Source organism: Bombina bombina, chromosome 6 (genome assembly GCF_027579735.1).
Source record: "Bombina bombina isolate aBomBom1 chromosome 6, aBomBom1.pri, whole genome shotgun sequence".
NCBI classification, from domain to species: Eukaryota; Metazoa; Chordata; class Amphibia; order Anura; family Bombinatoridae; genus Bombina; species Bombina bombina.
In genome coordinates this window covers 644,451,974-644,478,239 of record NC_069504.1, presented here as the reverse complement: position 1 = coordinate 644,478,239, position 26,266 = coordinate 644,451,974, and the positions used below count along the sequence as shown (strand labels likewise).

At 36.4% G+C, this 26,266-nt stretch overlaps 1 protein-coding gene across 1 annotated transcript in view; it reads left to right on the top strand.

Annotated features, from left to right (window-relative positions):
• KIF7 (kinesin family member 7) overlaps positions 1-26,266 on the top strand; it is a 111,602-nt gene that overhangs the window by 9,003 nt on the left and 76,333 nt on the right. Inside the window, exons 6-10 of the mRNA XM_053717671.1 lie at positions 10,147-10,290; positions 13,461-13,679; positions 13,932-14,134; positions 14,908-15,020; positions 20,533-20,688. Of these exons, the coding sequence (XP_053573646.1) occupies positions 10,147-10,290; positions 13,461-13,679; positions 13,932-14,134; positions 14,908-15,020; positions 20,533-20,688 (835 nt within the window). The remainder of the gene's footprint in view (positions 1-10,146; positions 10,291-13,460; positions 13,680-13,931; positions 14,135-14,907; positions 15,021-20,532; positions 20,689-26,266) is intronic.

Sequence of the window (26,266 nt, the reverse complement as noted above, 5' to 3'; positions counted from 1 at the left end):
AAGGGTTTCACATCCTTTATTAAGTATCTAAGTTACTTCTTTTATGGCTTGGGGACTGCGAGTCCCACCCTGATGATTGACATATGCCACAGTTGTGATATTGTCTGTCTGAAAACAAATGAACGGTTCCCTCTTCAACAGAGGCCACACCTGAAGAGCCCTGAAGATAGCACGGAGTTCTAAAATATTGATTGGTAACCTCTCCTCTTGAGGTTTCCAAACCCCTTGTGCTGTCAGAAATCCCCAGACAGCTCCCCAACCTGAAAGACTTGCATCTGTTGTGATCACAGTCCAGGTTGGACGAACAAAAGAGGCCCCTTAAAGTTTAAGCTTGACAAATCTGTTTAAAAATTGGAAGCCAGTAAGAATATTTAGGAGCCAGGCATATTTTTAGGAGCCAGACAGTTGGGTTTGTACATAGATATATGGAGAATAACCCAAAAAGTTAGGAGCCAGGGGTAAAATTCTAGGAGCCAGTGGCTCCCAGGCTCCTGGGTTTGTTGAGCCCTTAAACTATACAATGGTGATCTAACCACCAAGTCAGAGAGAGTCGAACATTGGGATTTAAAGATATTAATTGTGATATCTTTGTATAATCCCTGCACCAATGGTTCAGCATACAAAGCTGAAGAGGTCTCATATGAAAACGAGCAAAGGGGATCGCGTTCGATGCTGCAGTCATGAGACCTAAAACTTCCATGCACATAGCCACTGAAGGGAATGACTGAGACTGAAGGTTCCGACAAGCTGAAACCAATTTTAATCTTCTCTTGTCTGTTAGAGACAGTCATGGACACTGAATTTATCTGGAAACCTAAAAAGGTGACCCTTGTCTGATGAATCAAAGAACTTTTTGGTAAATTGATCCTCCAACCATGTCTTTGATGAAACAACACTAGTTGATTCGTGTGAGATTCTGCAAAATGTAAAGACTGAGCTAGTACCAAGATATCGTCCAAATAAGGAAATACCGCAATACCCCGTTCTCTGATTACACAGAGTAGGGCACCAAGAACCTTTGAAAAGATTCTTGTAGCTGTTGCTAGGCCAAACAGAAGAGCGACAAATTGGTAATGCTTGTCTAGAAAAGAGAATCTCAGAAACTGATAATGGTCTGGATGAATCGGAATATGAAGATAAGCATCCTGTAAGTCTATTGTGGACATATAATGCCCTTGCTGAACAAAAGGCAGAATAGTCCTTATAGTCACCATTTTAAAAGTTGGCACTCTTACATAACGATTCAAAACTTTCAGATCCAGAACTGGCCTGAAAGAATTTTCTTTCTTTGGGACAATGAATAGATTTGAATAAACCGGAACTGGTATGATTACCCCTAAAAGCTCCAGGTCTGAAACACACTTTAGAAAAGCTTGAGCCTTTACTGGATTTACTGGGATGCGTGAGAGAAAAAACCTTCTCACAGGAGGTCTTACTCTGAATCCTATTTGGTACCCTTGAGAGACAATACTCTGAATCCAATGATTTTGGACAGAATCTGCCCAAATGTTTTGGAAGAATCTTAATCTGCCCCCCTACCAGCTGAGCTGGAATGAGGGCCGCACCTTCATGCAGACTTGGGGGCTGGCTTTGGTTTCTTAAACGGTTTGGAAGAAGGTTTCCAATTGGAATCAGACTCTTTGGGGGAAGGATTAGGTTTCTGTTCCTTATTCTGTCGAAAGGAACGAAAACGGTTAGAAGCTTTAGATTTACCCTTAGGTCTTTTATCCTGAGGCAAAAAAACTCCCTTCCCCCCAGTAATTCCAATATTTAAGCCACAAAGCTCTTCTAGCTAAAATAGCTAAATACATAGATTTAACATCAATTTTGATGATATCAAAAATGGCATCACAAATAAAATGATTAGCATGTTGAAGCAAGCGAACAATGCTAGACAAATCAGATCAGTTTCCTGTTGCGCTAAACTTTCCAACCAAAAAGTTGATGCAGCTGCAACATCAGCCATAGAAATGGCAGGCCTGAGGAGATAACCAGAGTATAAATAAGCTATCCTTAGATAAGATTCAAGTTTCCTATCTAAAGGGTCTTTAAAAGAAGTACTATCTTCCATAGGAATAGTAGTACGTTTAGCGAGAGTAGAAATAGCCCCATCAACTCTGAGAACTTTTCCAAAAGCTCCAATCTAACTGCTGGCAAAGTATACAATTTTTTTTAAACCTTGAAGGAATAAAAGTACCAGGCCTTAACATAGAAGAGGACAGTAATGTTGAAATCCCTGGACTCACGTGAGGGACAATTGCAATGTTACTGTTGAGGCTTATCGCTTCTGCTATATTCTATAGCCCAGCTTGTAAGTTGTATATGTAAGGCTCATTCCTCAGTTTTAAATTTTAGTTTTACTTGTAGTTCAATGTTTTTATGCAAGCCTGTTTTAATGTACCTGTTGTTTTTCTGATGTGGATTTATTGCTAGAGGTTACATGAGATCGTTACAGGGTTTATACCCATTATATGTCCTAGAGGTACTTGTTTATATATTGTATTTTGCCTCCCTGCCCAGATGTGATAATGGGACCTATTTGAAATTTTACACTTTACTGCTACACTAATGGTAATTATGGGTAAGAGAAAAATAATTGCCCCACTTCCTCTATGTTTAATATACTTTTGTGCGTTGTTGAGATAATAGGCTCAGTGATTGCTCCTTTTGTTTTGTTGCCTACGGCCGAGGCGACAAGACATAAAATTCTCTAGTCCAGCTTAGAGTAATTAGCATCTAGAGCAATTCGATGTACTAATTTGAGAACACATAGTTTAGAAATTGGTATTTTGTCCAATTGTTATTATGTAGTAATATTGGTCAATATGCACGATTAGCCTTCTATACTGATAGGAGTTAAGTCTCTAATATACAAATGTTCTTTTGAAAACTTCTAGGATTGGGACTTAAACATGATACATCACCTAAAGTACAATGCTACTGATCCCAGCTATTTTAGTGTTAAATTGATTATCAAATCAATGCCCCATACTTTACTATTTGAATATTGCAGGCTACGTATCGCATTTCCTATGCTAGATATAGTTCTGTAGGTATTTATCATTACTGTGTTTCCTTGCTGGAACACTTCAGCTATATTCATTAGACAGAATTGAGTTTATAAGGACTCTAGTTACTATACAGTCACTATACCTGTGCTACCTGTGCCCATTATAGAGTTACTGACTTGATAAAATGCTGTTCTAAAGGAGCATACCTCTAATTTTTATGTTTGGTCTGATCCAATATGAATGGATGCAACTTATTTCTAGTCAGGTCATGACCATAATCTAGGTCCACATCTATTTATGCCTTTTATACACCTATATAGGATCTTCTGTTTTAAACTAAACTGCAAGATTATATTATGTCACTGTGGAAATTTTGGGTTAGAGACAATTGTTACTTATGTATGTGCATGATTCCATTTTGTATATCCCCGGTACCGGTCCAGGTCCAATCCTAATATTTCTTGTTTCTAGCATACTTCTATCTATGAACTCCGCCCCCCCCTGGGGGGCTTATTCTTTAAGCAAAAGGGACACAGATCCCATCTTTAACTCCCTACAAAATTCATAAGAGTGCTTTATTATAGTTAGAGCTGATAATCCCATCCCCAATACATTTGTCCTTACGGGTTAAGGACTTAGGTTTGTGGTCATAATAGTTTGTAATGATCTATGTCCTCGATATACTCTCCCATGCCCTCTAAATTGAGGTTAGCTGAGTTTATTTCTAGTGGTAGTAGATATATTCCCTTCCCCTCTATGATCGACCACATTCATTAATAGTTCTGGGGACCTAATAAGGGCCCTATATGTTAAATACCTAAAAAACTTGAGGCCAGTTTTTATGTTTTTAGACCTTAAAGGAACAACTACAATTTCAGCATTATTTTTGATTATTTATTGTTCTTGAAATGTAAGTTCTTATTAATGATTCTAAAATATGGTTTGTTATGATTAATGTACTGCCAGTGATGTACGCTCTTGATAATTGCCCTTACGGGTTAAGGGCCTATGTTTGTGATTACTATGCTTTGTACTGTCGTTTGATTTGCCTCAATAAAAAATCTTTTAAAAAAAATAAAAATAAAAAAAAGTACCAGGCCTATTCCATTCCTTAGAAATCATATAAGAAATAGCATCAGGAACTGGAAAAACCTCTGGAGTAACCACAGGAGGTTTATAAACAGAATTTAAACGCTTACTAGTTTTAATATCAAGAGGACTAGTTTCCTCAATATCCAATGTAATCAACACTTCTTTTAACAAGGAATGAATATATTCCATTTTAAATAAATAAGTAGATTTGTCAGTGTCAATATCTGAGGAAGGATCTTCTGAATCAGATAAATCCTCGTCAGATGAGGATAATTCAGTATGTTGTCGGTCATTAGAAATTTCATCAACTTTATGAGAAGTTTTAAAAGACCTTTTACTTTTTATTAGAAGGCAGGATGGCAGACAAAGCCTTCTGAATCGCATCAGCAATAAAATCTTTTATATTCACAGGTATATCTTGTACATTAGATGTTGAAGGAACAACAGGCATAGTACTATTACTGATGGACACATTCTCTGCATGTAAAAGCTTATCATGACAACTATTACATACCACAGCTGGAGATATAATCTCCACAAATTTACAACAAATGCACTTAGCTTTGGTAGAACTGTTATCAGGCAGCAGGGTTCCAACAGTGGTTTCTGAGACAGGATCAGATTGAGACATCTGGCAAATGTATGAGAAAAACAACATATAAAGCAAAACGATCAATTTCCTTATATGGCAAATGACGAATTTGCATCATCGGACGTAACTTCATGCCAAAAAAAATTCTCGCACCAAGAATGGCGCAATAAACTTCGGCAATTTGCGCCCTCGCTAATTTTGTCCGCGAAATTTAAAGAGAAAACAGTCAATAGAAAAAAGAATATACCCCAGGTAAGAAAAAATATTTTCCTAAATATGTTTTTCTCAAATATAAAACTGACAGTCTGCAAAAGGAAATACAGGTAGCCCTCGTTTTACAACTGTTCAATTTACACCGTTTCAGAATAACAACCTTTTTTTCTAGTCATGTGACTGCTATTGAAAAGCATTGAGAAGCAGTGCATTTATTAAAATAGCCAGTAGGTGGAGCTGTCCGCTTGTGTTGCAGCAAAGCAAGCTGAAATTAATCAGTTTAACCAGACCTGAGCTATCGAGCAGATTTCAAAGGAACAAGATCTTCCTGTCTATAAATCAGTCCAGATTGGAATGCATAGAAAGAACTGTTTGCAGAAAAATGCAAGTGAAGTCTGTGTTGTGTGATTATTTTATTATGTTAATAATGCTGTTTAGCAAATGTTTTTGTTCATTTAACTTAGTTTAATTATATATTCTGTGTTGTGTGGTTATTTTATTAGGTTTATAATGCTGTTTAGCATTTAAAGTCTTCATTTCAAAGCTTTAAAAATAATGTATTAGGTGTTACTTATGACAATTTTGAGAGGGGCCTGGAACCTATCTCCTTCACTTCCCATTGACTCCCATTATAAACTGGGTTTCAATTTACAACGGTTTCGATTTACAACCATTCCTTCTGGAACCTAACCCCGGCGTAAACTGAGGGCTACCTGTATACATAAACCAGACTCATGGCAAATATAAGTACAATACATATTTTTAGAACTTTATATTAATACATAAAGTGCCAAACCATAGCTTAGAGTGTCTTAAGTAATGAAAACATACTTACCAAAAGACACCCATCCACATATAGCAGATAGCCAAACCAGTACTGAAACAGTTATCAGTAGAGGTAATGGTATATGAGAGTATATCGTCGATCTGAAAAGGGAGGTAGGAGATGAATCTCTATGACCGATAACAGAGAACCTATGAAATAGATCTCCCGTGAGGAAAACAATTGCATTCAATAGGTGATACTCCCTTCACAACCCTCTGACATTCGCTGTACTCTGAGAAGAGCATATCAATGTAGAATCTAAGCACAAACTTACTTCACCACCTCCATAGGAGGCAAAGTTTGTAAAACTGAATTGTGGGTGTGGGTTTTCATGTCTGGCTAGCGCCCCTGAGAATATGCAATTGGGTTTGCGCTTGAGTTGGGTGTTAGATTTTTTTCCACTTTTTTAGCTCCATTGACTTCTATGGGGTAATACCTTTATAGAGTGCACAATATTCTAAGTTTGACTTTTCACGCCCGTCAGATTAGCACGAGAGCGAAAATAGTTTACTTTTAACTTATAATCTGAGTGCAACCCGACAAGTGCAAAAAGCATACTTCTAACGCAGTTAACACTCGAGCGGGAGCGTTATAGAACAATCTACTTTTAATCTGGCCCTAAGTGTTTAATGTCATTTTAAGGGAGCTATTAATACAAAAGTTACTGATCACATGCAGCCTAAACTCTTATGTTCTTCTGCTGCCTGTGGTGACGTCATTTTATGTAATGGGATCCCCTTTGTTCAGAAATAGCAGACACATATGGCTTTGGCATTGCTTTTTGGTAATTTTAGAAGGCCGCTAAATTCCACTGCTCACCACACGTGTATTATGCCCAGCAGTGAAGAGGTTAATTAGGGAGTTTGTAGGGTTAATTTTAGCTGTAGTGTAGTAGACCAGTGGTTCTTAAACCAGTCTTCAGGACCCCAAAATCAGTCCAGGATTTTGGGATTACCAAGGTGAGTCTATGGTGTTTTCCAAAAAACAACTGGGTAATCCTTAAATCTTGGACAGGTTGTGGGGTCTTGAGGACTGGTTTAAGAACCACTGTAGTAGACAACCCAAAGTATTGATCTAGGCCCATTTTGGTATATTTCATGCCACCATTTTACCGCCAAATGCGATCAAATAAAAAAATAGTTCACTTTTTCACAAACTTTAGGTAAATACTTAAAAACACATATATCTTGAAAAAGACCATCTCAAGGGCTGAAACGCGTTGATTTAAGCTATACCAGTATTTGTAGGGCTTGTAATTTTCCCCAGGGATTGTCCAACACTATTGGTGAGTTGCTTTTCAATATATACTCCACCCCTTAGACAATCTTTTGCACATATTGTTTTTTCTGTTTCCCTTTCAGGTATTTTTTTCACTGATCTACATTATTTTTATTTCAACACTAATTTTACACATCACTCAAGATTATTGCAACATTTTTAGGACTACTGTGGCAATTCCAAGAAGACGGACAAAGTGGACTTTTTGATCACTAGGATTTATCCACTATTTTCCAATTGGACACTGTTCATATACACATTTTTTCTTTCCTCCTTTCACGTGTACACGTCATTTTTTTTTCTACACCTAGGGGTTTAGACATTTACTTTTGTGCACCTTTTTGCACATTACTGTTTAGAACTAGCCACATCCAGTTACACCTGGATTCTGGCTTCTCCCACATCCTTACCGTAATATATGTTTTTTATGCTATTACGTCCTCTATGCTACTAATAAATATGTTTTAAACAGTTTTACCACACGATCATATTTAACCTATAGGTTATTTTTTAGATCTATTCAGACTATAGTCTATTAATTTTCCTTTTCCTGATTGCATACCTTAGCCTCTGGCGCTCCTATTTTTTGTGTTTTTAGTTTACTTTTTATTATAAGATTCAGTTAGGGTATCTTTTATTGTGAGCTTGTATTCTCAACCAGGCGCAGTCCACTACATCGTAACTGCAATGGTTGTAAATGCTTCTCTTGCATCCCCTTTGTTCAGAAATAGCAGACCTATATGGCTTTGGCATTGCTTTTTGATAATTAGAAGGCCGCTAAATGATGCTGCGCACCACACTTGTATTATGCCCAGCAGTGAAGGGGTTAATTAGGTAGCTTGTAGGGTTAATTTTAGCTTTAGTGTAGAGATCAGCCTCCCACCTGACACATCCCTCCCTGACCCCTCTCAAACAACTCTCTTCCCTCCCCCACCCCACAATTGTCCCGCCATCTTAAGTATTGGCAGAAAGTCTGCCAGTACTAAAATAAAAGGCCTTTTTTTAAAAAAAAAAATATATATATATTCTGCAGTGTAGGATCCTCCCCCTTAGCTCTCTAACCCTCCCCCCTCTATCTATTTGCCGCCATCTTGGGTACTGGCACCTGTGTGCAGTACCCAGTTTGCCATACAATTAGCTTTTTTTTAATTAAAAAAATATAAATAAATAAAAATCCATTTTTTTTTTTTTATTGTGTAGCTGCCCCCCTCAACTTACCCCCCACACCCTCCTAGAAGCCTTGGATAACATTTATCCCCTCTTCCTCCTTCCCTTTACACTTTACTAGTTCCATAGTGTAATGGTCCTTCCCAACCCCGTGCATGCTCCCGCCCCTGTGCACGCTCCCGGCACCCCTGTGTGCGTTCACGCCCCCTCTACCGAATATCCTCCAGGATGGGCCGCCCACCCACCGACGATTGGCACCATCGCTGGCCGATGCAGAGAGGGCCACAGAGTGGCTCTCTCTGCATTGGTGGGTAAAAAAGGTATTGCAGTGATGCCTCAATATTGAGGCATCACTGCAATATCTTTAAAGCATCTTGAAGCGATCACGATTGCTTCCACCGCTTGAAACCCTCGAGGACGTGTCAGGCACGTCCTTGGTCCTTAAAGTGAATGTCAAGTTTGATGAATCAGTGCCCGATTTTAAAAAACCCTATTAAAAACAAGGGCACTTTCATTCATCAAACTTTACATTTCACTCGTTTTATTAAAATACCTTTTAATCTTGAAAGCCTCTCCAGTGCTTCCCCCGCCAGTCACAAGCCTCTTCATATGTCAAAAATGACGAATCTGGCTTCCTCCAATCACGGCATTGCCTCAGGCAATGATTCCCCTGGGGGAAGCCGTGATTGGAGGATGCCGTATTGGTCATTGCTGACATATGAAGTGACGAGTGACAGGAGGGGGAATCGCTGGAGCGGCTTTCAAGATTAAAAGTTAAGTATTTTAACAAAACAATTGAAATTTAAAGTTTGATTAATGAATGTGCTCCTGTTTTTAATAGGTTTTTTAAAAACCGGCCACTGATTCATCAAACTTGACATTCACTTTAACTGTATTTTTTTGTAGGATGTGCCTGACACGTCCTTGGTTAAAGGGATATTCTACACTAGAATTGTTATTGTTTAACAAAGATAAATAATCTTTTACCCATTCTCCAGTTTTGCATAACCAAAACAGTTGTATTAATACACTTTTTACCTCTGTGATGACCTTGTTTCTAAACCTCTGGAGACTGCCACCTTATTTCAGTTCTTTTGACAGACTTGCATTTTAGTTAATCAGTGATGACTCCTAGGTAATTTCATGGGAGTGAGCACAATGTTATCTATATGGCACACATGAACCAACACCCTCTAGTTGTGAAAAACTGTTAAAATGCATTCAAAAAGACCTTCACGGTTTAGAAATTAGCATATGATCCTACCTAGGTTTAGCTTTCAACTAAGAAAGTTGTTTAAAATAACATGCCCTATCTGAATCATAAAAGTTTTATTTTTGGCTAGACTAACTTTTAAAAATCTATAGATTGTATACTGGAATGAAAGATGTGTGTGCTGATTTTGATGGTTTGTATATTCTGTTTAATTCTAGTAGGGTGACTGTCACATGCTTTTGAGATTAAAGGGACATAAAACAGGTTGAGATCTGTGCATATCCTTAAATGGCTAATTAATTAGAAATAGTTTTTATTAAAAAAATTGTTTAAAAATTGCTGGCAAGTATTTTAAAATAATTTTCAAAAATAAGCAAAATGAATTGCATAGTTAAAAGCTGCCTGGAGCAGCCAACTTCACCCCTCTTATCAGTTTTTAGACACAGGCATTGTATTTTAAGTTCACAACTTCTAGGCATGCTCCATCAGATAATCCCAATGCACTTTTGCATTCTACCAAAACAACAATAAATATAGATACAGTCATAGAAGGGAATGTGTGTGGGGAGTTAGAGCTTTACAATTCAGAAACTAAAAAGAAAGGGTTAATGGCGAGGCACTGCAGTATAAATTGGAGGTAAAGTAATTAAAGTACATATATTTTGTGTCTATCCCAACTTGTTTTATGTTACTTTAGGACTGAAAAGATTATTTAATGGATTTATTTTTTGTGTGTGCTTTTGTTAAATCTCAGATGACTTTGAGATTTGAAAATGATTTGGAGGAAGACAAAGACAAACATATTGAAACCCTACAGGGGCATATTCAGAGACTTGAAGATGAGAACAGAGATTTTCTCGCTGCTTTAGAGGATGCTATGGAGCAGTATAAATTGCAGGTAATTGTTTTTCTTTTATTCCTGAAATAAATATTCATTCACAAATTCTTAGAAACAAAAACATGTTTTTCCATCTATAAAGGAACTGCAATCTTCATCTTTTAAAATAGTTCATACATGGAAAAGAAATGTTATAATTGCTATGTAAACAAACATAACATGCACATTTGTACACAGCTCATAGCCAATGCTTACGAATCTGTTACTCATAGACTGATGACATCCCTACAGCTGTATTAGAGAAATAGAAAAGGCTCCATAAGCCTAAACACAAAAACACAATAATTGTTCTAGGAAGCACAGAAAATGCATTTAAATAATAATAATAAAAAGTTAAAAATGTAACTTTCATTATTCAGATGGAGCATGCAAATTTAAACAACTTTCAAATTTACTTATTATCTACTTTGTTTTGTTCTATTGATATCCTGTGTTGAAAAGCATACCTGGAAAGGCTCAAGAGCAGTAAGGCACTACTGGGAGTTAGCTGCTGATTGGTGGCTGTACATATATGCCTCTTGTCATTGGCTCTCCCTATGTGTTCAACTATCTTCCAGTAGTGTATTGCTGCTCCTTCAACAAAAGATACCAAGATAATTAAGCACATTTGATAATAGAAGTAAAAGTTGTTTAAAACTGTGCTTTAAAACTTTTTTTTTTTTTTAAAACAATATTTTTTTATTGAATAAAAAGTGCAGATAAAGTAAATCCATACATATATGATATTGTCTATACAGGTACAAACAATGCATTCAGTTCTAGTTAACTATAACAGAATACCTGTTAGGTATTACAAAAAATATATAAACCTCTATTTTTCTTCTTCCTTTTTTTTTTTTTTTTTTTTTTAACAGTGATGATTTCTAAAAGGTTTCACATAGACAAACGGTACAAAACGCCTCAATATGCTCTAGAACTAAAAATCGAGTTCACACTGTATACGATAGACTGTAGGATCTATTAACACAATAAAACAGTGAGATTAATATGTAGTTATTGGATTATGACTGTTCCCAATATTAATATTCTTTATGAAAATTTAAGGAGCTTTAGTTGTGGAACATGATAGTAAATATGTTTAAGATTGCATTTGTTGTGTCTGCGAATGAAGCCATGAAATGATACTTTGAGCGAAATGAGATCTATCACTATAGTGAAACACTAAGTTTAATGTATAGAAGTTGAATTATGAATATGCCACTTGTTAGTATTCTTTTTAGAAACTTATGAACCGTTTTTATGGAAAGTAATTATAAAAAATATTTAGGATTATAATTGCGGTGTTTACGAGAGAAACCGCAGAAAAATACTCTGAGCACAATTAAAGGTGCCAGAGTATATTAATAGATGGCAGGTAGGAGCATTAAAGTATCTAATGAGATAGTTACTCTGCCTTATTAATAGTTGTTCTGTACCAACATGACAGCTAACAGTTTGAAAAATCTGATGTTAAGTGAGACAGTAAAACTGCGGCAGAGGTAGCACACATTCCTAATTTATAGGTTGCTAGGGACTTATAATAAAATACCAAATATAGAAATTGCAGTATTAACTAAGGGTATATCTTTTGACTGAAAGAAGGGGTGTTGAGACTAGTGAAGGAACATGTGTCTGCAGACAATATTATTTTATGAGGACAATAGATGATAGCCTATGTAAAACTTCTATGTATATGCTCTTATGATAGGTTAAACTAGTTGAGTATAGAATAAAACATAATATGAGAGCTCAATTAACGTCTTGAGATCAGCAGATATAGAATAAGTTATGTACTAGCTATTAAAAATGAAACGGTGATCCAGCACCTGTGCGTATGTTTCTATGTTGGTCTGGGTCCACAAAGCGTATAATAAAACAATATGTAAGTCCAAGTAACACACCAAAACTAGTAAATATTGTATAGATAGAGTAGTTTATCTACTTGCAATAAAATAATAATCCTTAAAGGGACAGTCAAGTATAAATTAAACTTTCATTATTCAGATAGGACTTTTAATTTTAATTGACTTTCCAGTTTACTTTTATCATCAAATGTGCTTTTTTCTCTTGGTATTCTTAGTTTAAACTAAACATAGGTAGGCTCATATGCTAATGTCTAAGCCTTTGAGGGCTGCCTCTTATCACATGCTTTTTAAATCTCTTTTCAACACAAAGAGACAGAAAGTACACATGGGCCATATAGATAACACTGTGTTCAGGCACAGAAAGTTATTTAAGATCTAGCACAATACAATGCTAAATTTAAGACAATAGATAATAAACAGTCACAGTCATGTGATCAGTGGGCTGGAAGAAGGTTCCTAGATACAAGGTAATCACAAAGGTAAAAAGTATATTAATATAACTGTATTGGTTATGCAAAACTGGGGAATGGGTAATAAAGGGATTATCTATCTTTTAAAACAATAACAATTCTATGGTTGAATTCTATGGTCCCTTTACTTCAGCATATAATAGGCTATCAAACTTGTCTTAGAATAAACATTTATAGTAGCGAATAGATGTATAAGTTTAAAACTTTCAGCAATAGGGCTAAACAAGCAATTGAGCATCCTGTTAACTGTAACCAAAGCTGTGTGAAGCAAAATAAATAATCTCCAAATAGGTAATGGATGTCTCAGGATCTCTATGGACTGTTCTGTGCTTTAAAACTTGAAAGAAAATGAAATAGGTTACATGTTGTGTTTAAAGGCTGATTAGACTGAAATACAGAATTACCTGCAGAATGTACATGTAAGTGGTGCGATTGAAGAAAAGGAGGCAAGAGGAAAATAAGAACAAAAGGACATTGTTAGAGAAATAAGAACTGCTTAGGTGATAAACGGTTTTGGGGGCAGGTTACAGTGCATAGAGGGAATAAAGGGTAGTAAGTTTTGGAGGTATAGCAAGGTGTTTTAAGCAAGCGGGAAATAGCTGTGTAATGCAAAGATGGGGGTAGTGCAAAGCTTATGGAGTATAATTAGCAAAGACCAGGGATTGTGCAATGGTGGAGGAGAGTAGTAAATGAAAAAGCTAAAAAAGTGGGGAAAATAGAGGCTGGAGTTGGTTAATAAGCCAAGAAGGGGTTTATGTTGTGTTTTGGAGCAGGGTAATACACTAAGGGGAATAATGCAAGGTTGTTTTTGAGTTGGTTTATTATAGTGACTAGAAAATCCTTTTCTCTTTCATAGAGTGACAAATTGCAAGAGCAGCAGGACGAAATCATTAAGCTACAGACCCATCTGAAAAAAGTAAGGCCTGGTGTAAGCGTGTCAGCACTATTAGAAGATGTGCACTTACTGCAGCTAGGAGAGAGGCCGAGCACAGCCCCTCTTATTAACATGTCTGTGGAAAGAAGTAAACCTACCTCTCTCTCAAATGTGAAACCTAATTACAAAAAGGTACTAAAGGTAAGTGGCAGCCAGTCAATACATTTTAGCTTTTATATATTCTCATAGTTATACATGCTTTGTACAGAGTAATTGGTCTATCTTTAGTATTCTTTAGCTCTTTTTACTGCTCCCCCATGTTGATGTCTAGCAAGTATCTTATACCTAGAATGATAATGTGGATTCTCTTTAACAGCAGTATTATAGATTATCTCTGTCTCATTTCTTTTTGTGCTTCTTTGTAAAGATTTGTTGCATTCAATGTGTTGATAGATTTCAAGCAGCCGTTGCTCCTTATCTAAAGAATTTACTGAGAGTTTTCAAACGGAGACACAGAAGCTTATCTCCAGCATGGAAGAGGGAGATATAGTGCTGCATAGACATTTCAGTGAAGAGTCAGAGACTTCTGATGAATATGAAGAAGAGGAAAGTGAAAATTCTGAGAAGGAAGCTGACAAATCTAAAATCTTACATGGGTAATACAACAGTAACTGTTTGTTAGTGACAGAGCCTTGCAACTGTAGCCTGAAGAAGCTTTCTCATAAAGGATATTTAAAAATGAAAAATGTTAAAATGAGAAATGTAGAATATTGATAAAATATTGTATAAAAGAATGACTTTATAGTAAGATTTAGTCTTTTCAGCTGTTTTATCCCCCCCCTCCTTTATCTTTATTTAAAGTGATATATGTCAGCATTAAACTATCATTATGTAGATGGGGCGTTCAATCTTTTAAAAAAAAAAAAAACCACAAATACTTTCAAATGTATTATCAAATTTGCATATATTTATTTTTTGGAATCCTTTGTTGAAACGTAGCTCCTTTCTACCAGATCACGCTTAGTTAAGTCCCTTTAATAACATGTTTGAGCACCATAAGGAAGCTGTATTTGCTATAATGTTTGTATATTATACATATAGTGCTCAGACACATGCATGTTCCTGAGCGTGTCTAGGTAAGCTCTAGTTAGGAGATAAGTTTAAACAAAAGATTCCTGAAGTAAATTGGATAAGTTTTAAAATTGTACTCTATATCTAAGTCATTACATTTGAATTTTGACATCCAGTACTTAATAAACGGACACTTATCTCAAATGCTCATAATAAAAAAAGAAATATGTTTTTAAAACACTGTTTTTATGAATAATACATTGAGAATGTATCTGTTTTGGACATGGAAAATATAGTAACAACATGCGTTGATTCCTCTTAATAAAGTACGTGTTATATCATTTGCTTTTTATCATAGACATAAAAGACAAGTGAAGAGGGAAATTAACTCTCAGAACAGAAATTGTCTTGCTTTGTCTATAGACAGCGACAATGAGGAGGCTACATCAGTAGAGAAGAGTGAGATTTCATGTAAGTTGATTCTTATATGTTGGCCATTGTAATCTTGCAAGTGGGGGTGATTTTAAACTGCATGCTTAAACCATATCTTTTTTTTTTTTATTGGATAGGACAGAGGAAAGGCAAACTTGTGTAAAATTTAAATTCAGCCAAAAATTTGCATTTTTTAAATAAACGCAGTTTACTAACTAATAAAGGGATATCCTTAAAGGGCCATAATACCCAAATGTTTAAACACTTGAAAGTGATGCTGCATAGCTGTAAAAAGCTGATTAGAAAATATCACCTGAACATCTCTATGTAAAAAAGAAAGATATTTTACCTCAAAAGTTCCTCAGTAGCCACCTCCCATTGTAAAGGATTTCTAAGCAGCATTTTAGTGTGTTTGTCCTGGGACATCTGAAGGGACTAGCATCGTGCACTCTCATATTATTTCACCAATCAGGTAAAGGAAGCTTACTATGAAATCTCATGAGAGTTAAGTCAAATCTCATGAGATCACAGTAAGAGTTCATGACCTCAGCACTGCTGATGCTGATTGGCTGCTGTTCATTTCTTCATTTTTTTAAATTTTTACCTGCAGCTGGGAGCAGCTGAGTATAACTTTTTACACAGAACTTACTCTGCTGAGCTGAGGAAATTGTGAGGTAAAATCTCTTCCTTTTTTACATAGAGATGCTCAGGTGATATTTTCCTGTCAGCTTTTTACAGTTATACTGCATCAGTTTCAAGTGATTTAGCATATGGGTATTATGTCCCTTTAAGAGTGCTAAGCGGATTTGAGTTTTTTTAAAAAAAATTAACTTTTTTTTATTTTTTATTTTACTTTTTTTTTTTTGGTTTTCAGATCCCCAAGACTTAAACCGTTGGAAAGGTTAGGCGATTACCTTTCCAACGGTGGGGGCCTGTAGCTGCTTAGATGGCTGAGATACAGGCTTCTAAGCAGCATGCCCCCTTTCCCTATACTGTCCATTGTCTTTTTTTTTAATAAAGTTGCGCAATGCCTGTCACTATACAGGCCCAATCACCGGGGTAGGAGCGGGTGAGAGCCCCCAGATCTCCCTCAAGGTGGGGGAGTGCTAGAGACGGCTCTGAGCCGTCGTTAGCACCTGAGTGGGAAACTCTGCAACGACTCAGAGCCGTCTTTAGCACTCAAGTGGTTAAGTAAAATGCTATATTTCATTGTATTTTTTTAAATCAAATTCCTAGTAGGTGTTTAACCCCTCAATAAGTGTTTAATAGGGGTCACATTTGTCACAAATACCAGATGCTGCTCCAGATGAGGATGCATCCAGTATGTGGGCCTGTTCTAAATTAGCTTACCCCTTATATCCTCATCTGCAATGGCACGGGAGTGTTAAACACACAAAGCCCCACTTATCAAGCGATCAACTACTAATCTGTCAACTTGCATTAAAATCAGTACTCATATCACACATCAAAGTTACCAAACAGTCATCCCTATTAAAATTCATACTCAATTCAGTATTCAAGATATCATTTACGTTTGATTGGAGCCTTTATTTTTTAAAAGCCAAAATACCATTGTGTACCATCCAACAAGCTGTTTTCTTAAATTATCATAAATACAGTCAAACAAGTTCATATGTATATCCGTAGTTAGATCGGTGATTTACATACCCTAGCAGTCAGATCTCCAGAAATCAATAGGCGGGCCACCTAATGTGTACATGCATATGTGGCAGTAAAAACATCTGGCAGAATGATTAATTTACATATTTGCATCAATCATTCCTGAAGTTATTAATTTACTGCTCTTTTATTTTGGCACCATAAGGTTTTTTTCTAAGTTAAATATTTTTATCGAAACAGTTTTAAAATAAATAACAGAGATAAGTAAAATCAACTCATATACATAGTTCTATATATATATATATATAAATTATTTTTCAACATCAACATAAATATTATCATATTACATTTGTGAATTATAATGGAAATGGTTTTGGACTAAGCTATATAAATGGTTGAAGAGACACTTCAGCCAAGATCGCTACCAACTACCTCGTGATGCTCCAAGGAATCTTCATGCAAGTAAAATTACACATCTAGAAAAAAGTCCAACTAACCCATTTTATTATAGTGTGTTTTTTTTGTTTTTTTCCAATTTGACAGTTTTTGTCACTAACATCTTCCACTCAAAGAAGGAAGGACATTGTGATTGTTTCCAATAGCGAGGAATAAGACTTTTTGCACAATTTAACATTATTTTAAACATGCTGTTTTTGTATTTAGCTGTGATTTTGGGGGGGATAGTTAAGCAAGAAGACCAATGGAGACGGATCAATGGAGCAGTTTAGTGTCGATTCCATTTGATGAATTACCTCGGACCAATAGGGCTGGAGCACCGCACAATCCCACCAAATTTAACCAACAATGCCCTCCTCTCCACACACTCTCCAGTAGCTTCCAGAAACTTGGGGCTAAATAGCCTTGAGACTAACCAATGTCAAATACCACCACAACATTAACGTAAAATTTATTTCTAAGGTGTAAACTGATATTGAAGATTTCTGGTGGACAAGAAGATTTTTTTGCCATTAATGTGCAGTGATGTCAATGTTAAGCTCATTACCCCATGAGGAGGTATAAAAAGGGAGAGGTTGGGATGTGATATCTAGCAAAAGTTTATAGGAGATTGAAATTTGTACCTTCAATAAGATGTATTTGGAACACAGTATTTTCAATAGGTGTTCGTGGTTTGTTAAAATTCTTTCTGACGGGATTAGTAGGAATATAATGGTGTAATTGGAAATACAAAAGCCAGGAGTGAAAGAGACATGGGTATTCTTTTAATTCAGGAAATGTTTTAAGTGAATCAGTGGTATATACTTGTGAACAGGGCTATGAGTGATCTGGTTCTCAAATTGAATTACTGAAGTCAAATGCGTAAATACAACGTTTCTGCAGCCCTTTAAAGCTGTATGGGGGGATAGAATTGATGGTAAGGAAGGGAATTTATGAATTCCAGATATGAGGGTTAGAGCCTCTTCTATCTTTTGTGGTGACCCAGCATGGGTCCCCCTATGTTTTTGATATTCAATAAGTCCTCCTCCAGGCTCACCCATATTTTATTGTGTGTACAGTATAAGTTTTTTAATTCTAGGATTATTTGTGGACCCAGATTAACTTGTTTAGTAACCTTTGTAATGAAAGGAGAAAAGATCTAGGAACTGTGAAAGGGCTGCCTGAAATATGTAAAGCATTTTTGTCAAAATGGACATTTTAAGGGCTGCTATCCTACGCATCCACAATAAGCCTAAATGGGAAAGCCAGGAAGAGAGGGAGGACTGTATTTGATGGTGTAAAGAGATGTAGTTTAAGCTGAGTATTTCTGATAGTTTGTTGTACAAAGTGATTCTGAGATATTTTATTATGGTAGAGCTAGTATTAAACCATGTTATATTATTAACTTTATGCAGGCTCAGTGGGGCAGCGGAAATGTTGAGAATATCTGATTATTACATTTTATAGAAAAATTAGACCAATTGCTATAGTCGGCAAATATGGTCATAAAAGACTGAAAATTTGAAAGAATAAGGTTAAAAGGATATCATCAGCGAATAAAGATATTTTCTTTTTGGCCTATTGTGAGGCCTTGCATGGAGTAATTATTTCTAAAAGACACTGGTAGTTCTATTGTTAGCACAAAAAGAAGTGGGGACAATAGGCAACATTGTCTGGTGCCATTTAGAATTATAAAGCTGGACGAGATTTTACCATTCACTCTTATTTTGGCAAAAGGATGTTAATATAAAGCAAAGATCTTGTGTATAAAGGGAATGGAAAATCCAAAATTTGAGTGGGTGGTGGATGGCTATAAATGACCAATCCACCCTGTCAAAAGCTTTTTCAGCATCTATAGAGATAAATAGTGATAGAACTGAAGAAGATTTTGCGACGTGTATTAACTGTATAGCTAAATTCTCATCTTGAAACAAATGAAGCAGGAGAATTTTATTTAAGCAGTTGGCAAGTATTTGGGCATACATTTTTACATTGGTGTTGATTTTGGTCAGTAATAAAGGAGATTTACCAGGCTTTGGCATTACAAATATATGGGCCTCTAACATAGACTGGGGGAATGGATGGTGATGATCAATAGAGTTAAACATATCAGTAAGAGCTGCAGCTAATATATCCTTGAATCGTGAATAATCCTGAGCTGTGAAGCCATCAGGGCCTGGGGCTTTGCCTGCTGTAATTTTTTTAATAGAATGCAGTACTTCTGATGCAGTGTTAAGGACCTATAAAGCTTTTCTGTCCCCTACAAATAATTTGGCAGGTAATTGTTGAATGTACTCCGATAAACCAGGTAGGGGTTGACCCCACTTTAACTATTTAGTGTCTTTGGCTAACAAAGGTGCTCGCAAGGCACGAGCAAGGGCAGGAAAACATGATTACAGCAAAGCAGCTTGATAAATGGGGCCCAGATTGAGGAAAGTTAATTTGTTTATATCAAAATGGAACGCTCTTATTCTTACGGCAGTTTTTTTTAATGTCCCTTTTAAAAGCCTTTTATCAGTGTAATAAGATTTGATTAAGATTGTAATGTCCCTTTTAAGCATGCTTTGTTTTGGGTAAAACTGTGCTGATTATTGTTCTATTGATTCTGCATTTGTAGTATTGGTCTATTTATTTTTTAGTACAGGACAAATAAAAGAGGCACTGAATTGTTAGAGGCTATTTTCCTTCTGAAATAATTACAAAGGTAAACCTCTTAATTTAATATTAATTGAAAGTCATATAAGCAGCTGAAATTTCTTATTTTAAAACATTACTAATTTAAAGTTAAGCTTTTATTTTTAATACTGGTCTTAGTACTAGTGACTAATCAAAGACTAATGTTATTATTTGTTAACATTTTAAGTTATTCACTGTATAAACAACAGGTAACATAAAAAGATTTATGATTAATCACTAACAACATGTTTACTGTAAATATGTCATATGCAGGCACATTACAGGACACAAGAACACTTTATTATTTGACTAGTACCTATAACTCATTTTTTTAACCTCTGCAAAAGGGTTAAACACATATAATCCACTCCAAAGGGGCAATACTCTTTCACTACTGTGGTTGACATAAACATGTGATTGGTATTATGCACTGGTTGTTTCCGGTGCAGGAGCCAGGTTATTACTTAAGAGCAGGCTTAAACTATGTGTTTAACCTCATTGCATAGGTTAAAAACATATAGTCGCACAACACTGTGATAGTAAAAATGTTTTCCTATTGCACTATTCCATGTCCCTTTTATTAAAATTTCCATCATTGTGACTGTATATACACAGTACTATACAGTATTAACAATGTTCCTCAATCGGAGTAATTTGTATTATATGCAGAATACATGGATTTAAATATACATTTTAATCTATCTTTAAAATGTTTAACCCCCTTTTTTATGATCTTTTAGATGTAATTGGCTATTATCTTAGATTTTATCACTATTACATCTGAAATCTCTCGTTTAATCCACCTATTGTATGCTTGCAGCACAGTGCAGGAAGAGAGAACATCTTGTGCCAAGAGAAATCCATACCCCTGCAAAGGACTCTAGATGGAGACTTCGCCAAGCCCAGCAGAAGATCCGGGAACTGGCTATTAACATCCGCATGAAAGAAGAACTCATTAAAGAGCTTGTTAAAACTGGTGAGATCTCACAGCTGGCGCACACTAATTAATGTGTGCTTATTTACAGAGTGCTAGCTGTTACCTTAAAATGCAAGAACACTTTAAAGTTTATTCCTGCTCTTCAGCTGACGTTGTAGGGGTTATAGGCATTGGCAAGCAATGGTGCAGAAGAAAAAGATGCTTAAAGGGACAGTTTACTCAAATATTTTCTCCCCTTTAATTTGTTCCCAATGATCCACTTTACCTGCTGGAGTGTATTAAATTGTTTACAAGTATTTCCTTTACCTTTATATTGGCATTTGAAATAGATGATTTAGCTTGTGGTATCCCCACCTATTCTGAAAGTTTGTGGCCGCAGGTCCAAACTATAGATAATCTTTGTAAACATAGCCAGCAGAAGAAATTTACAATCCCAGTGGGATATAGCAGAGATAAGGTAATAAAATGTTGATTTTCCATTGTTCTCTCCAAGTACTGGTGATTGTTTTATGGACAGATATAAGAAAGAAGCAGATATATGTACACAATGTGATACAGTAATGAGATCTGATTGTACCTACAAGCTCAACCCATTGTATTAGGTTGTGGCTTCAAAACACAAAATCAGAGCTTTAATATACACAAATAAACCTTAAAAAGCTAATTTTCATACATTCTTTACACTGCAGTTGGAAAAAAAAGCAATTGTAAACACATTAAGGGAAAAACTATTTTACAGTATACTGTCCCTTTAACCCCTTTTAATGTAGCTGAATGAGTTTTCGTCAGGGCTTCCTCCAATAAATGTTTGTGTACAAACTAAGTAATTAATTAAATAACATTTGCACTAGAAACCCATCATTCGGGAAGAAAAAGACAGTAAATTGAATGTGAACGTATTAAAGGGACATTCCAGACAAAATTGGAATCCACATGGATACATTCCAGTTTTGATTAATAGTACTTTTGTAATATACACGTATTAGCAAAAATACTGCTAATAAAAGCTATAGCTGTTTCAAATGTGTCTTTAAAGGGACACTGAACCCAAAAGTTTTCTTTTATGATTCAGGTAGAGCATGCAATTTTAAGCAACTTTCTAATTTTCTCCTATTAGCAATTTTTCTTCGTTCTCTTGCTATCTTTTTTTGAAAAAAAGGCATCTAAGCTAAGGAGCCAGCCAATTTTTGGTTCAGACCCTGGACAGCACTTGTTTATTGGTGGGTGAATGTATCCACCAATCAGCAAAAACAACCCAGGTTGTTAATCAAAAATGGGCCGGCATCTAAACTTAAATTCTTGCTTTTCAAATAAAGATACCAAGAGAATAAAGAAAATGTGATAATAGGAGTAAATTAGGAAGTTGCTTAAAATTGCATGCTCTGTCTGAATCACGAAAGAAAAAGTTTGGGTTCAGTGTCCCTTTAAGTATGCACTGTGCACCAGCATTTTAAACACTTGCTCAGAGAGGCAGAGATGCTTGTATCATCTGGTAATGACTCAGGTTAATTGCTGACATAATACAAACCCCACCGGTGCTCCAAGCAGCTGCAGTATTTAAAATGCTGGTGCACTGAGAATATATAGCTATGCTTCACATGCATGTGCAGAGAAAAATGTTAACCGTAAACAGTTTTAACTTTTACTAGAAGCATTTTTGCAGATACATGTATATTGCAAATATGTTTCTATTCAAAGATAGAATTCATCTATGTGCATTTAAATTTTGACCCAAATGTCCCTTTAATTATATTAATAGCAATTATTCAACATACAAAAGCATGTACGATAATTTATTAGAAGCATACAAACAGATTGGCAAATTGATCTACAATGTTGACACACAAACCTTGACAATGCATTATTGTATACCACAGTATACAACGCAGAAACAGGATATGGATGAACCACTTACAAACATAAAGCACCTGGCATGTGCACGCTAGGATTAGGATCAATTAACATGTGCAATGACAATTGCTTTCTCTACTGATTCCCAAATAATATTAAAATACCAGGCTCCATATCTTCAAATACTGTAAATTAATAAAATGTGGGTAAAGGGATACAATGTGAGTTATATAAAATTCCAAGCTCTGATACATAATACAAATATTTGTTAAAGGGACATTAAACCCACATTTTTTCTTCCATGATTTAGAAAGAGCATGCAATTTTAAGCAGTTTTCTTCTATAATCTAATTTTCTTCATTCTCTTGATATCCTTTGTTTAAAATCATATCTAAATAGTCTCAGTAGCTGCTAATTGGTGCCTGTACATATATGCCTTGTGTGATTGACTCACCCATGTGCATTGCTATTTCTTCAACAAAGGATAACTAAAAAAATGAAGCAAATTAGATAATAGAAGTGTTTTGGAATGTTGTTTAAAATTGTATTCGCTATCTGAATCATGAAAGAAAAAAATTGGGTTTCATGTTCCTTTTAAAATAAATTAATTTCTCTGTTACAAGACAAATAGCAATTTCCTCAGGTTAATCTAATAAATCTAGTTTTCTAATCATTTTTTGTGGTCTGGTATTCATTAAAAGGTCATTAAAGAGACAGTATACACCTATTTCCATATAGCTGCATGTAATAGACACTACTATAAAGAAGAATATGCACAGATACTGAATCCAGTATAAAAGCTGTTATGGTTAGGCTGGGACACCCACTGAAAGTGACTGGAAAAGCAGACACCCTCTCCCCCCCTCCAGACTCCCCTGCATATGAAAAGACCTATTACACAAACAGGAGTCTGTAGACATCAGTATACATCTAAAACTTTGGTGCTTGGTTAGGAGTGTGAAAATCGGCAAAATGTTATTTAAAAATACATTTTTACAAAAACACTCTCAGATGGGCTATATAAATGGGTCATCTACAAAACATGCAAAGAAAAATCTAGTGTACAATGTCCCTTTTAAGCACACCTTACTTTTATTTTAAAATTAATCCTCATACACTCCATATAGAGGCCAAAAAGCAAATTCTGTAATCTCTAGGGAGCGTGGTTCAAAGCACAATTTTTTGTTAAAAGCAAGAGATCTTTAATGTCCCTTTTTAAAGGGACATTAATGTCAAAATTAAACTTTCATAATTCAGATAGATATTTAAACAACTATGCAATTTACTTATATTAACAGATTTGTTTGGTTTCTTTGGTATCCTTTGTTGTAGAGTAAATCTACATTAGTCTCATAGGAGCTCAGGATCGTGTACATATCTAGTACTCTATGGCAGCAGTCTTTGCAACAATATATAACTGCTACAAACAATTTTGCAAAACACTACTGCCATAGACTCTGGCATAGAGTACTAAAATTACATGCACGCTCCTAGGCTCCTGTGAAACTGTCAATTTACTCTTCAACCAAGATAATGAAGTACATTTGATAATGGAAATAAATTGGCACATTGTTTAAAACTGCCTGTTCATTAGAATGTTCTCGGAGATGCAGTGTTTTTCTTCATAAACGGGAAGAGTCCACAGCTGCATTCAAGGGACACTGAACCCAAATTTTTTCTTCTGTGATTCAGATAGAGCATGCCATTTTAAGCAACTTTCTAATTTACTCCTATTATCAATTTTTATTTGTTATCTTGCTATTTTTATTTGAAAAAGAGGGCATCTATGCTTTTTTTTTAGTTCAGAGCTCTGGACAGCACTTTCTTATTAGTGGATAAATTTATCCACCAATCAGCAAGAACAACCCAGACTGTTCACCAAAAATGGGCCGGCATCTAAACCTACATTCTTGCATATCAAATAAAGATACCAAGAGAATGAAAAAATTTGATAATAGGAGTAAATTAGAAAGGTGCTTAAAATTTCATGCTCTATCTGAATCGCGAAAGGAAAAAATTTGGGTTCAGTGTCCCTTTCATTACTTTTGGTATACAAAGCACTGGCACACAGCAGCATACAGCTGTATGCTGCTGTGTGCCAGTGCTTTGTATAAGCTGAAATGGATAAATAAAAGCCAAGTTTGTTAAACTTTTTTCCTTATTTTTTGGTGCTGTGGAAACCAGTTGTCTACATATCACAGAGAGGTGTTTGCAGTGGCCCTCCACCACGTGCATCAGGTGTGTGCTGTCTATCATTTGGGAACTGTTTCATTACTTTTGAGAATTCACAACCTGGCCACCAGGAGGAGGCAGACACCCCAGCCAAAGGCTTAAATACCTCCCCCACTTCCCTATGGAGGGTAGTGCTCTTCTAAATGGAACTGGAGTTTTAAGTAATCCTGTCAGCCTCTCAGTGAGGGCATGGATGAAAGTTAGAGTCCAGAGATGCAGGGAGTGTCGTCTCTGCGAAACCATCCCGACACATGTTAACAGCTACTTGGCAATCAGCGTTGACGAGTTTCGCTGCTTGCCTTTCTTCACTCAAGTCCATGTCAGAAGCGCTGCTACTATCTGTCACACTTGAAGGGCCGTGTTCCTGTTCCATTGCGTGGATTCCGGTAAGATTGTGTAATTTTATTTCCGTATGTGAATGTAATGTTAACGAAAGAAGTCAGGTTCCCAGTGGGACTCCTTTATCTTAAAATGGAATCAAGGGTTAATATCTCCTGTTGGTGTTATTTAACAGGGGGGACTTTAATCATGTTTGTTATATGATCTCTCTGCTAATGTGTAGTGATGCTTGGGCTCATGGCTATTCGGAACATAACAGCCTTATCAGACTGCGCGGTCCTTTTAGACTGGCGCGCCATTTTTTGCAGGCTTACACGGCGCACCTTCTTACCGGGTGTGGTCACGTAATTCCATTTCCTTACCCTAACCGAGTGGCGACGGAGAGAGTATGTTCGTTGGTTGTCTGGTTCACAAGAGGTGGTGAGTATCCCAGCCATTGGAGGTGTAAGGTGTCGTTAGTTTTAGTCCATATTTGCAATCTCCATGTTATGGAGGATTTCGATTTTTTTTTTTTTTTTTTAGAGGCGGACATCTCAGACTCAGAGTATACGTCTTGTGAGGAGTATGAAATGGCCCGTGTATTCTCTTCCCCCGAATCAGGGAATGTAGAGTGCATTGAGCCATCCGCCCCTGAGGATTCCATGTCCCGTGAGGCGCGTGCCCCAGAACCTTCTTTTGATACGCAAGCAGGTGTCCCTATGGCAGTTATTTCTTCTCCGGAAGGTGGCCTGTTTCCTCCAGAGGTTACGGCACAGTTCCACATGGACATATCCATGGCACTGACGCATTTATATATCCCAAGAGAAGTATTTTTAAGATACTGTCCATGTTCTGTTAACCAGGGTCCGTCAAGCGTGAGATCGCCTGAGTCATTTCTACCTTCTGGGGAAGCGATGGCCTCTGAGACTTCAGGGGCCCCTCCCTCGGGCCAGGGTCGTCCACGATCCAGTGGAGGAACATTTTGCCTTCCGTTATACACTGGCACGTCTTTGTGTACTACTAAGGCTTTTTTTGGCGGTGCTGGAGGATTCTGGTCCTACTGGGCCGAGAGATCCTCGGTCTTCCGTGCCGGATGGCAAACTGGGTTAGACGTATGGGGATGAAGCCAATCTTGACGTCTCTGTTTTTCTTTTAAGTATCTGTTCCAGTTCTGAGCTTAGGAGATTAGGGTCTCTGATCGGCTGGTCCTATTAGC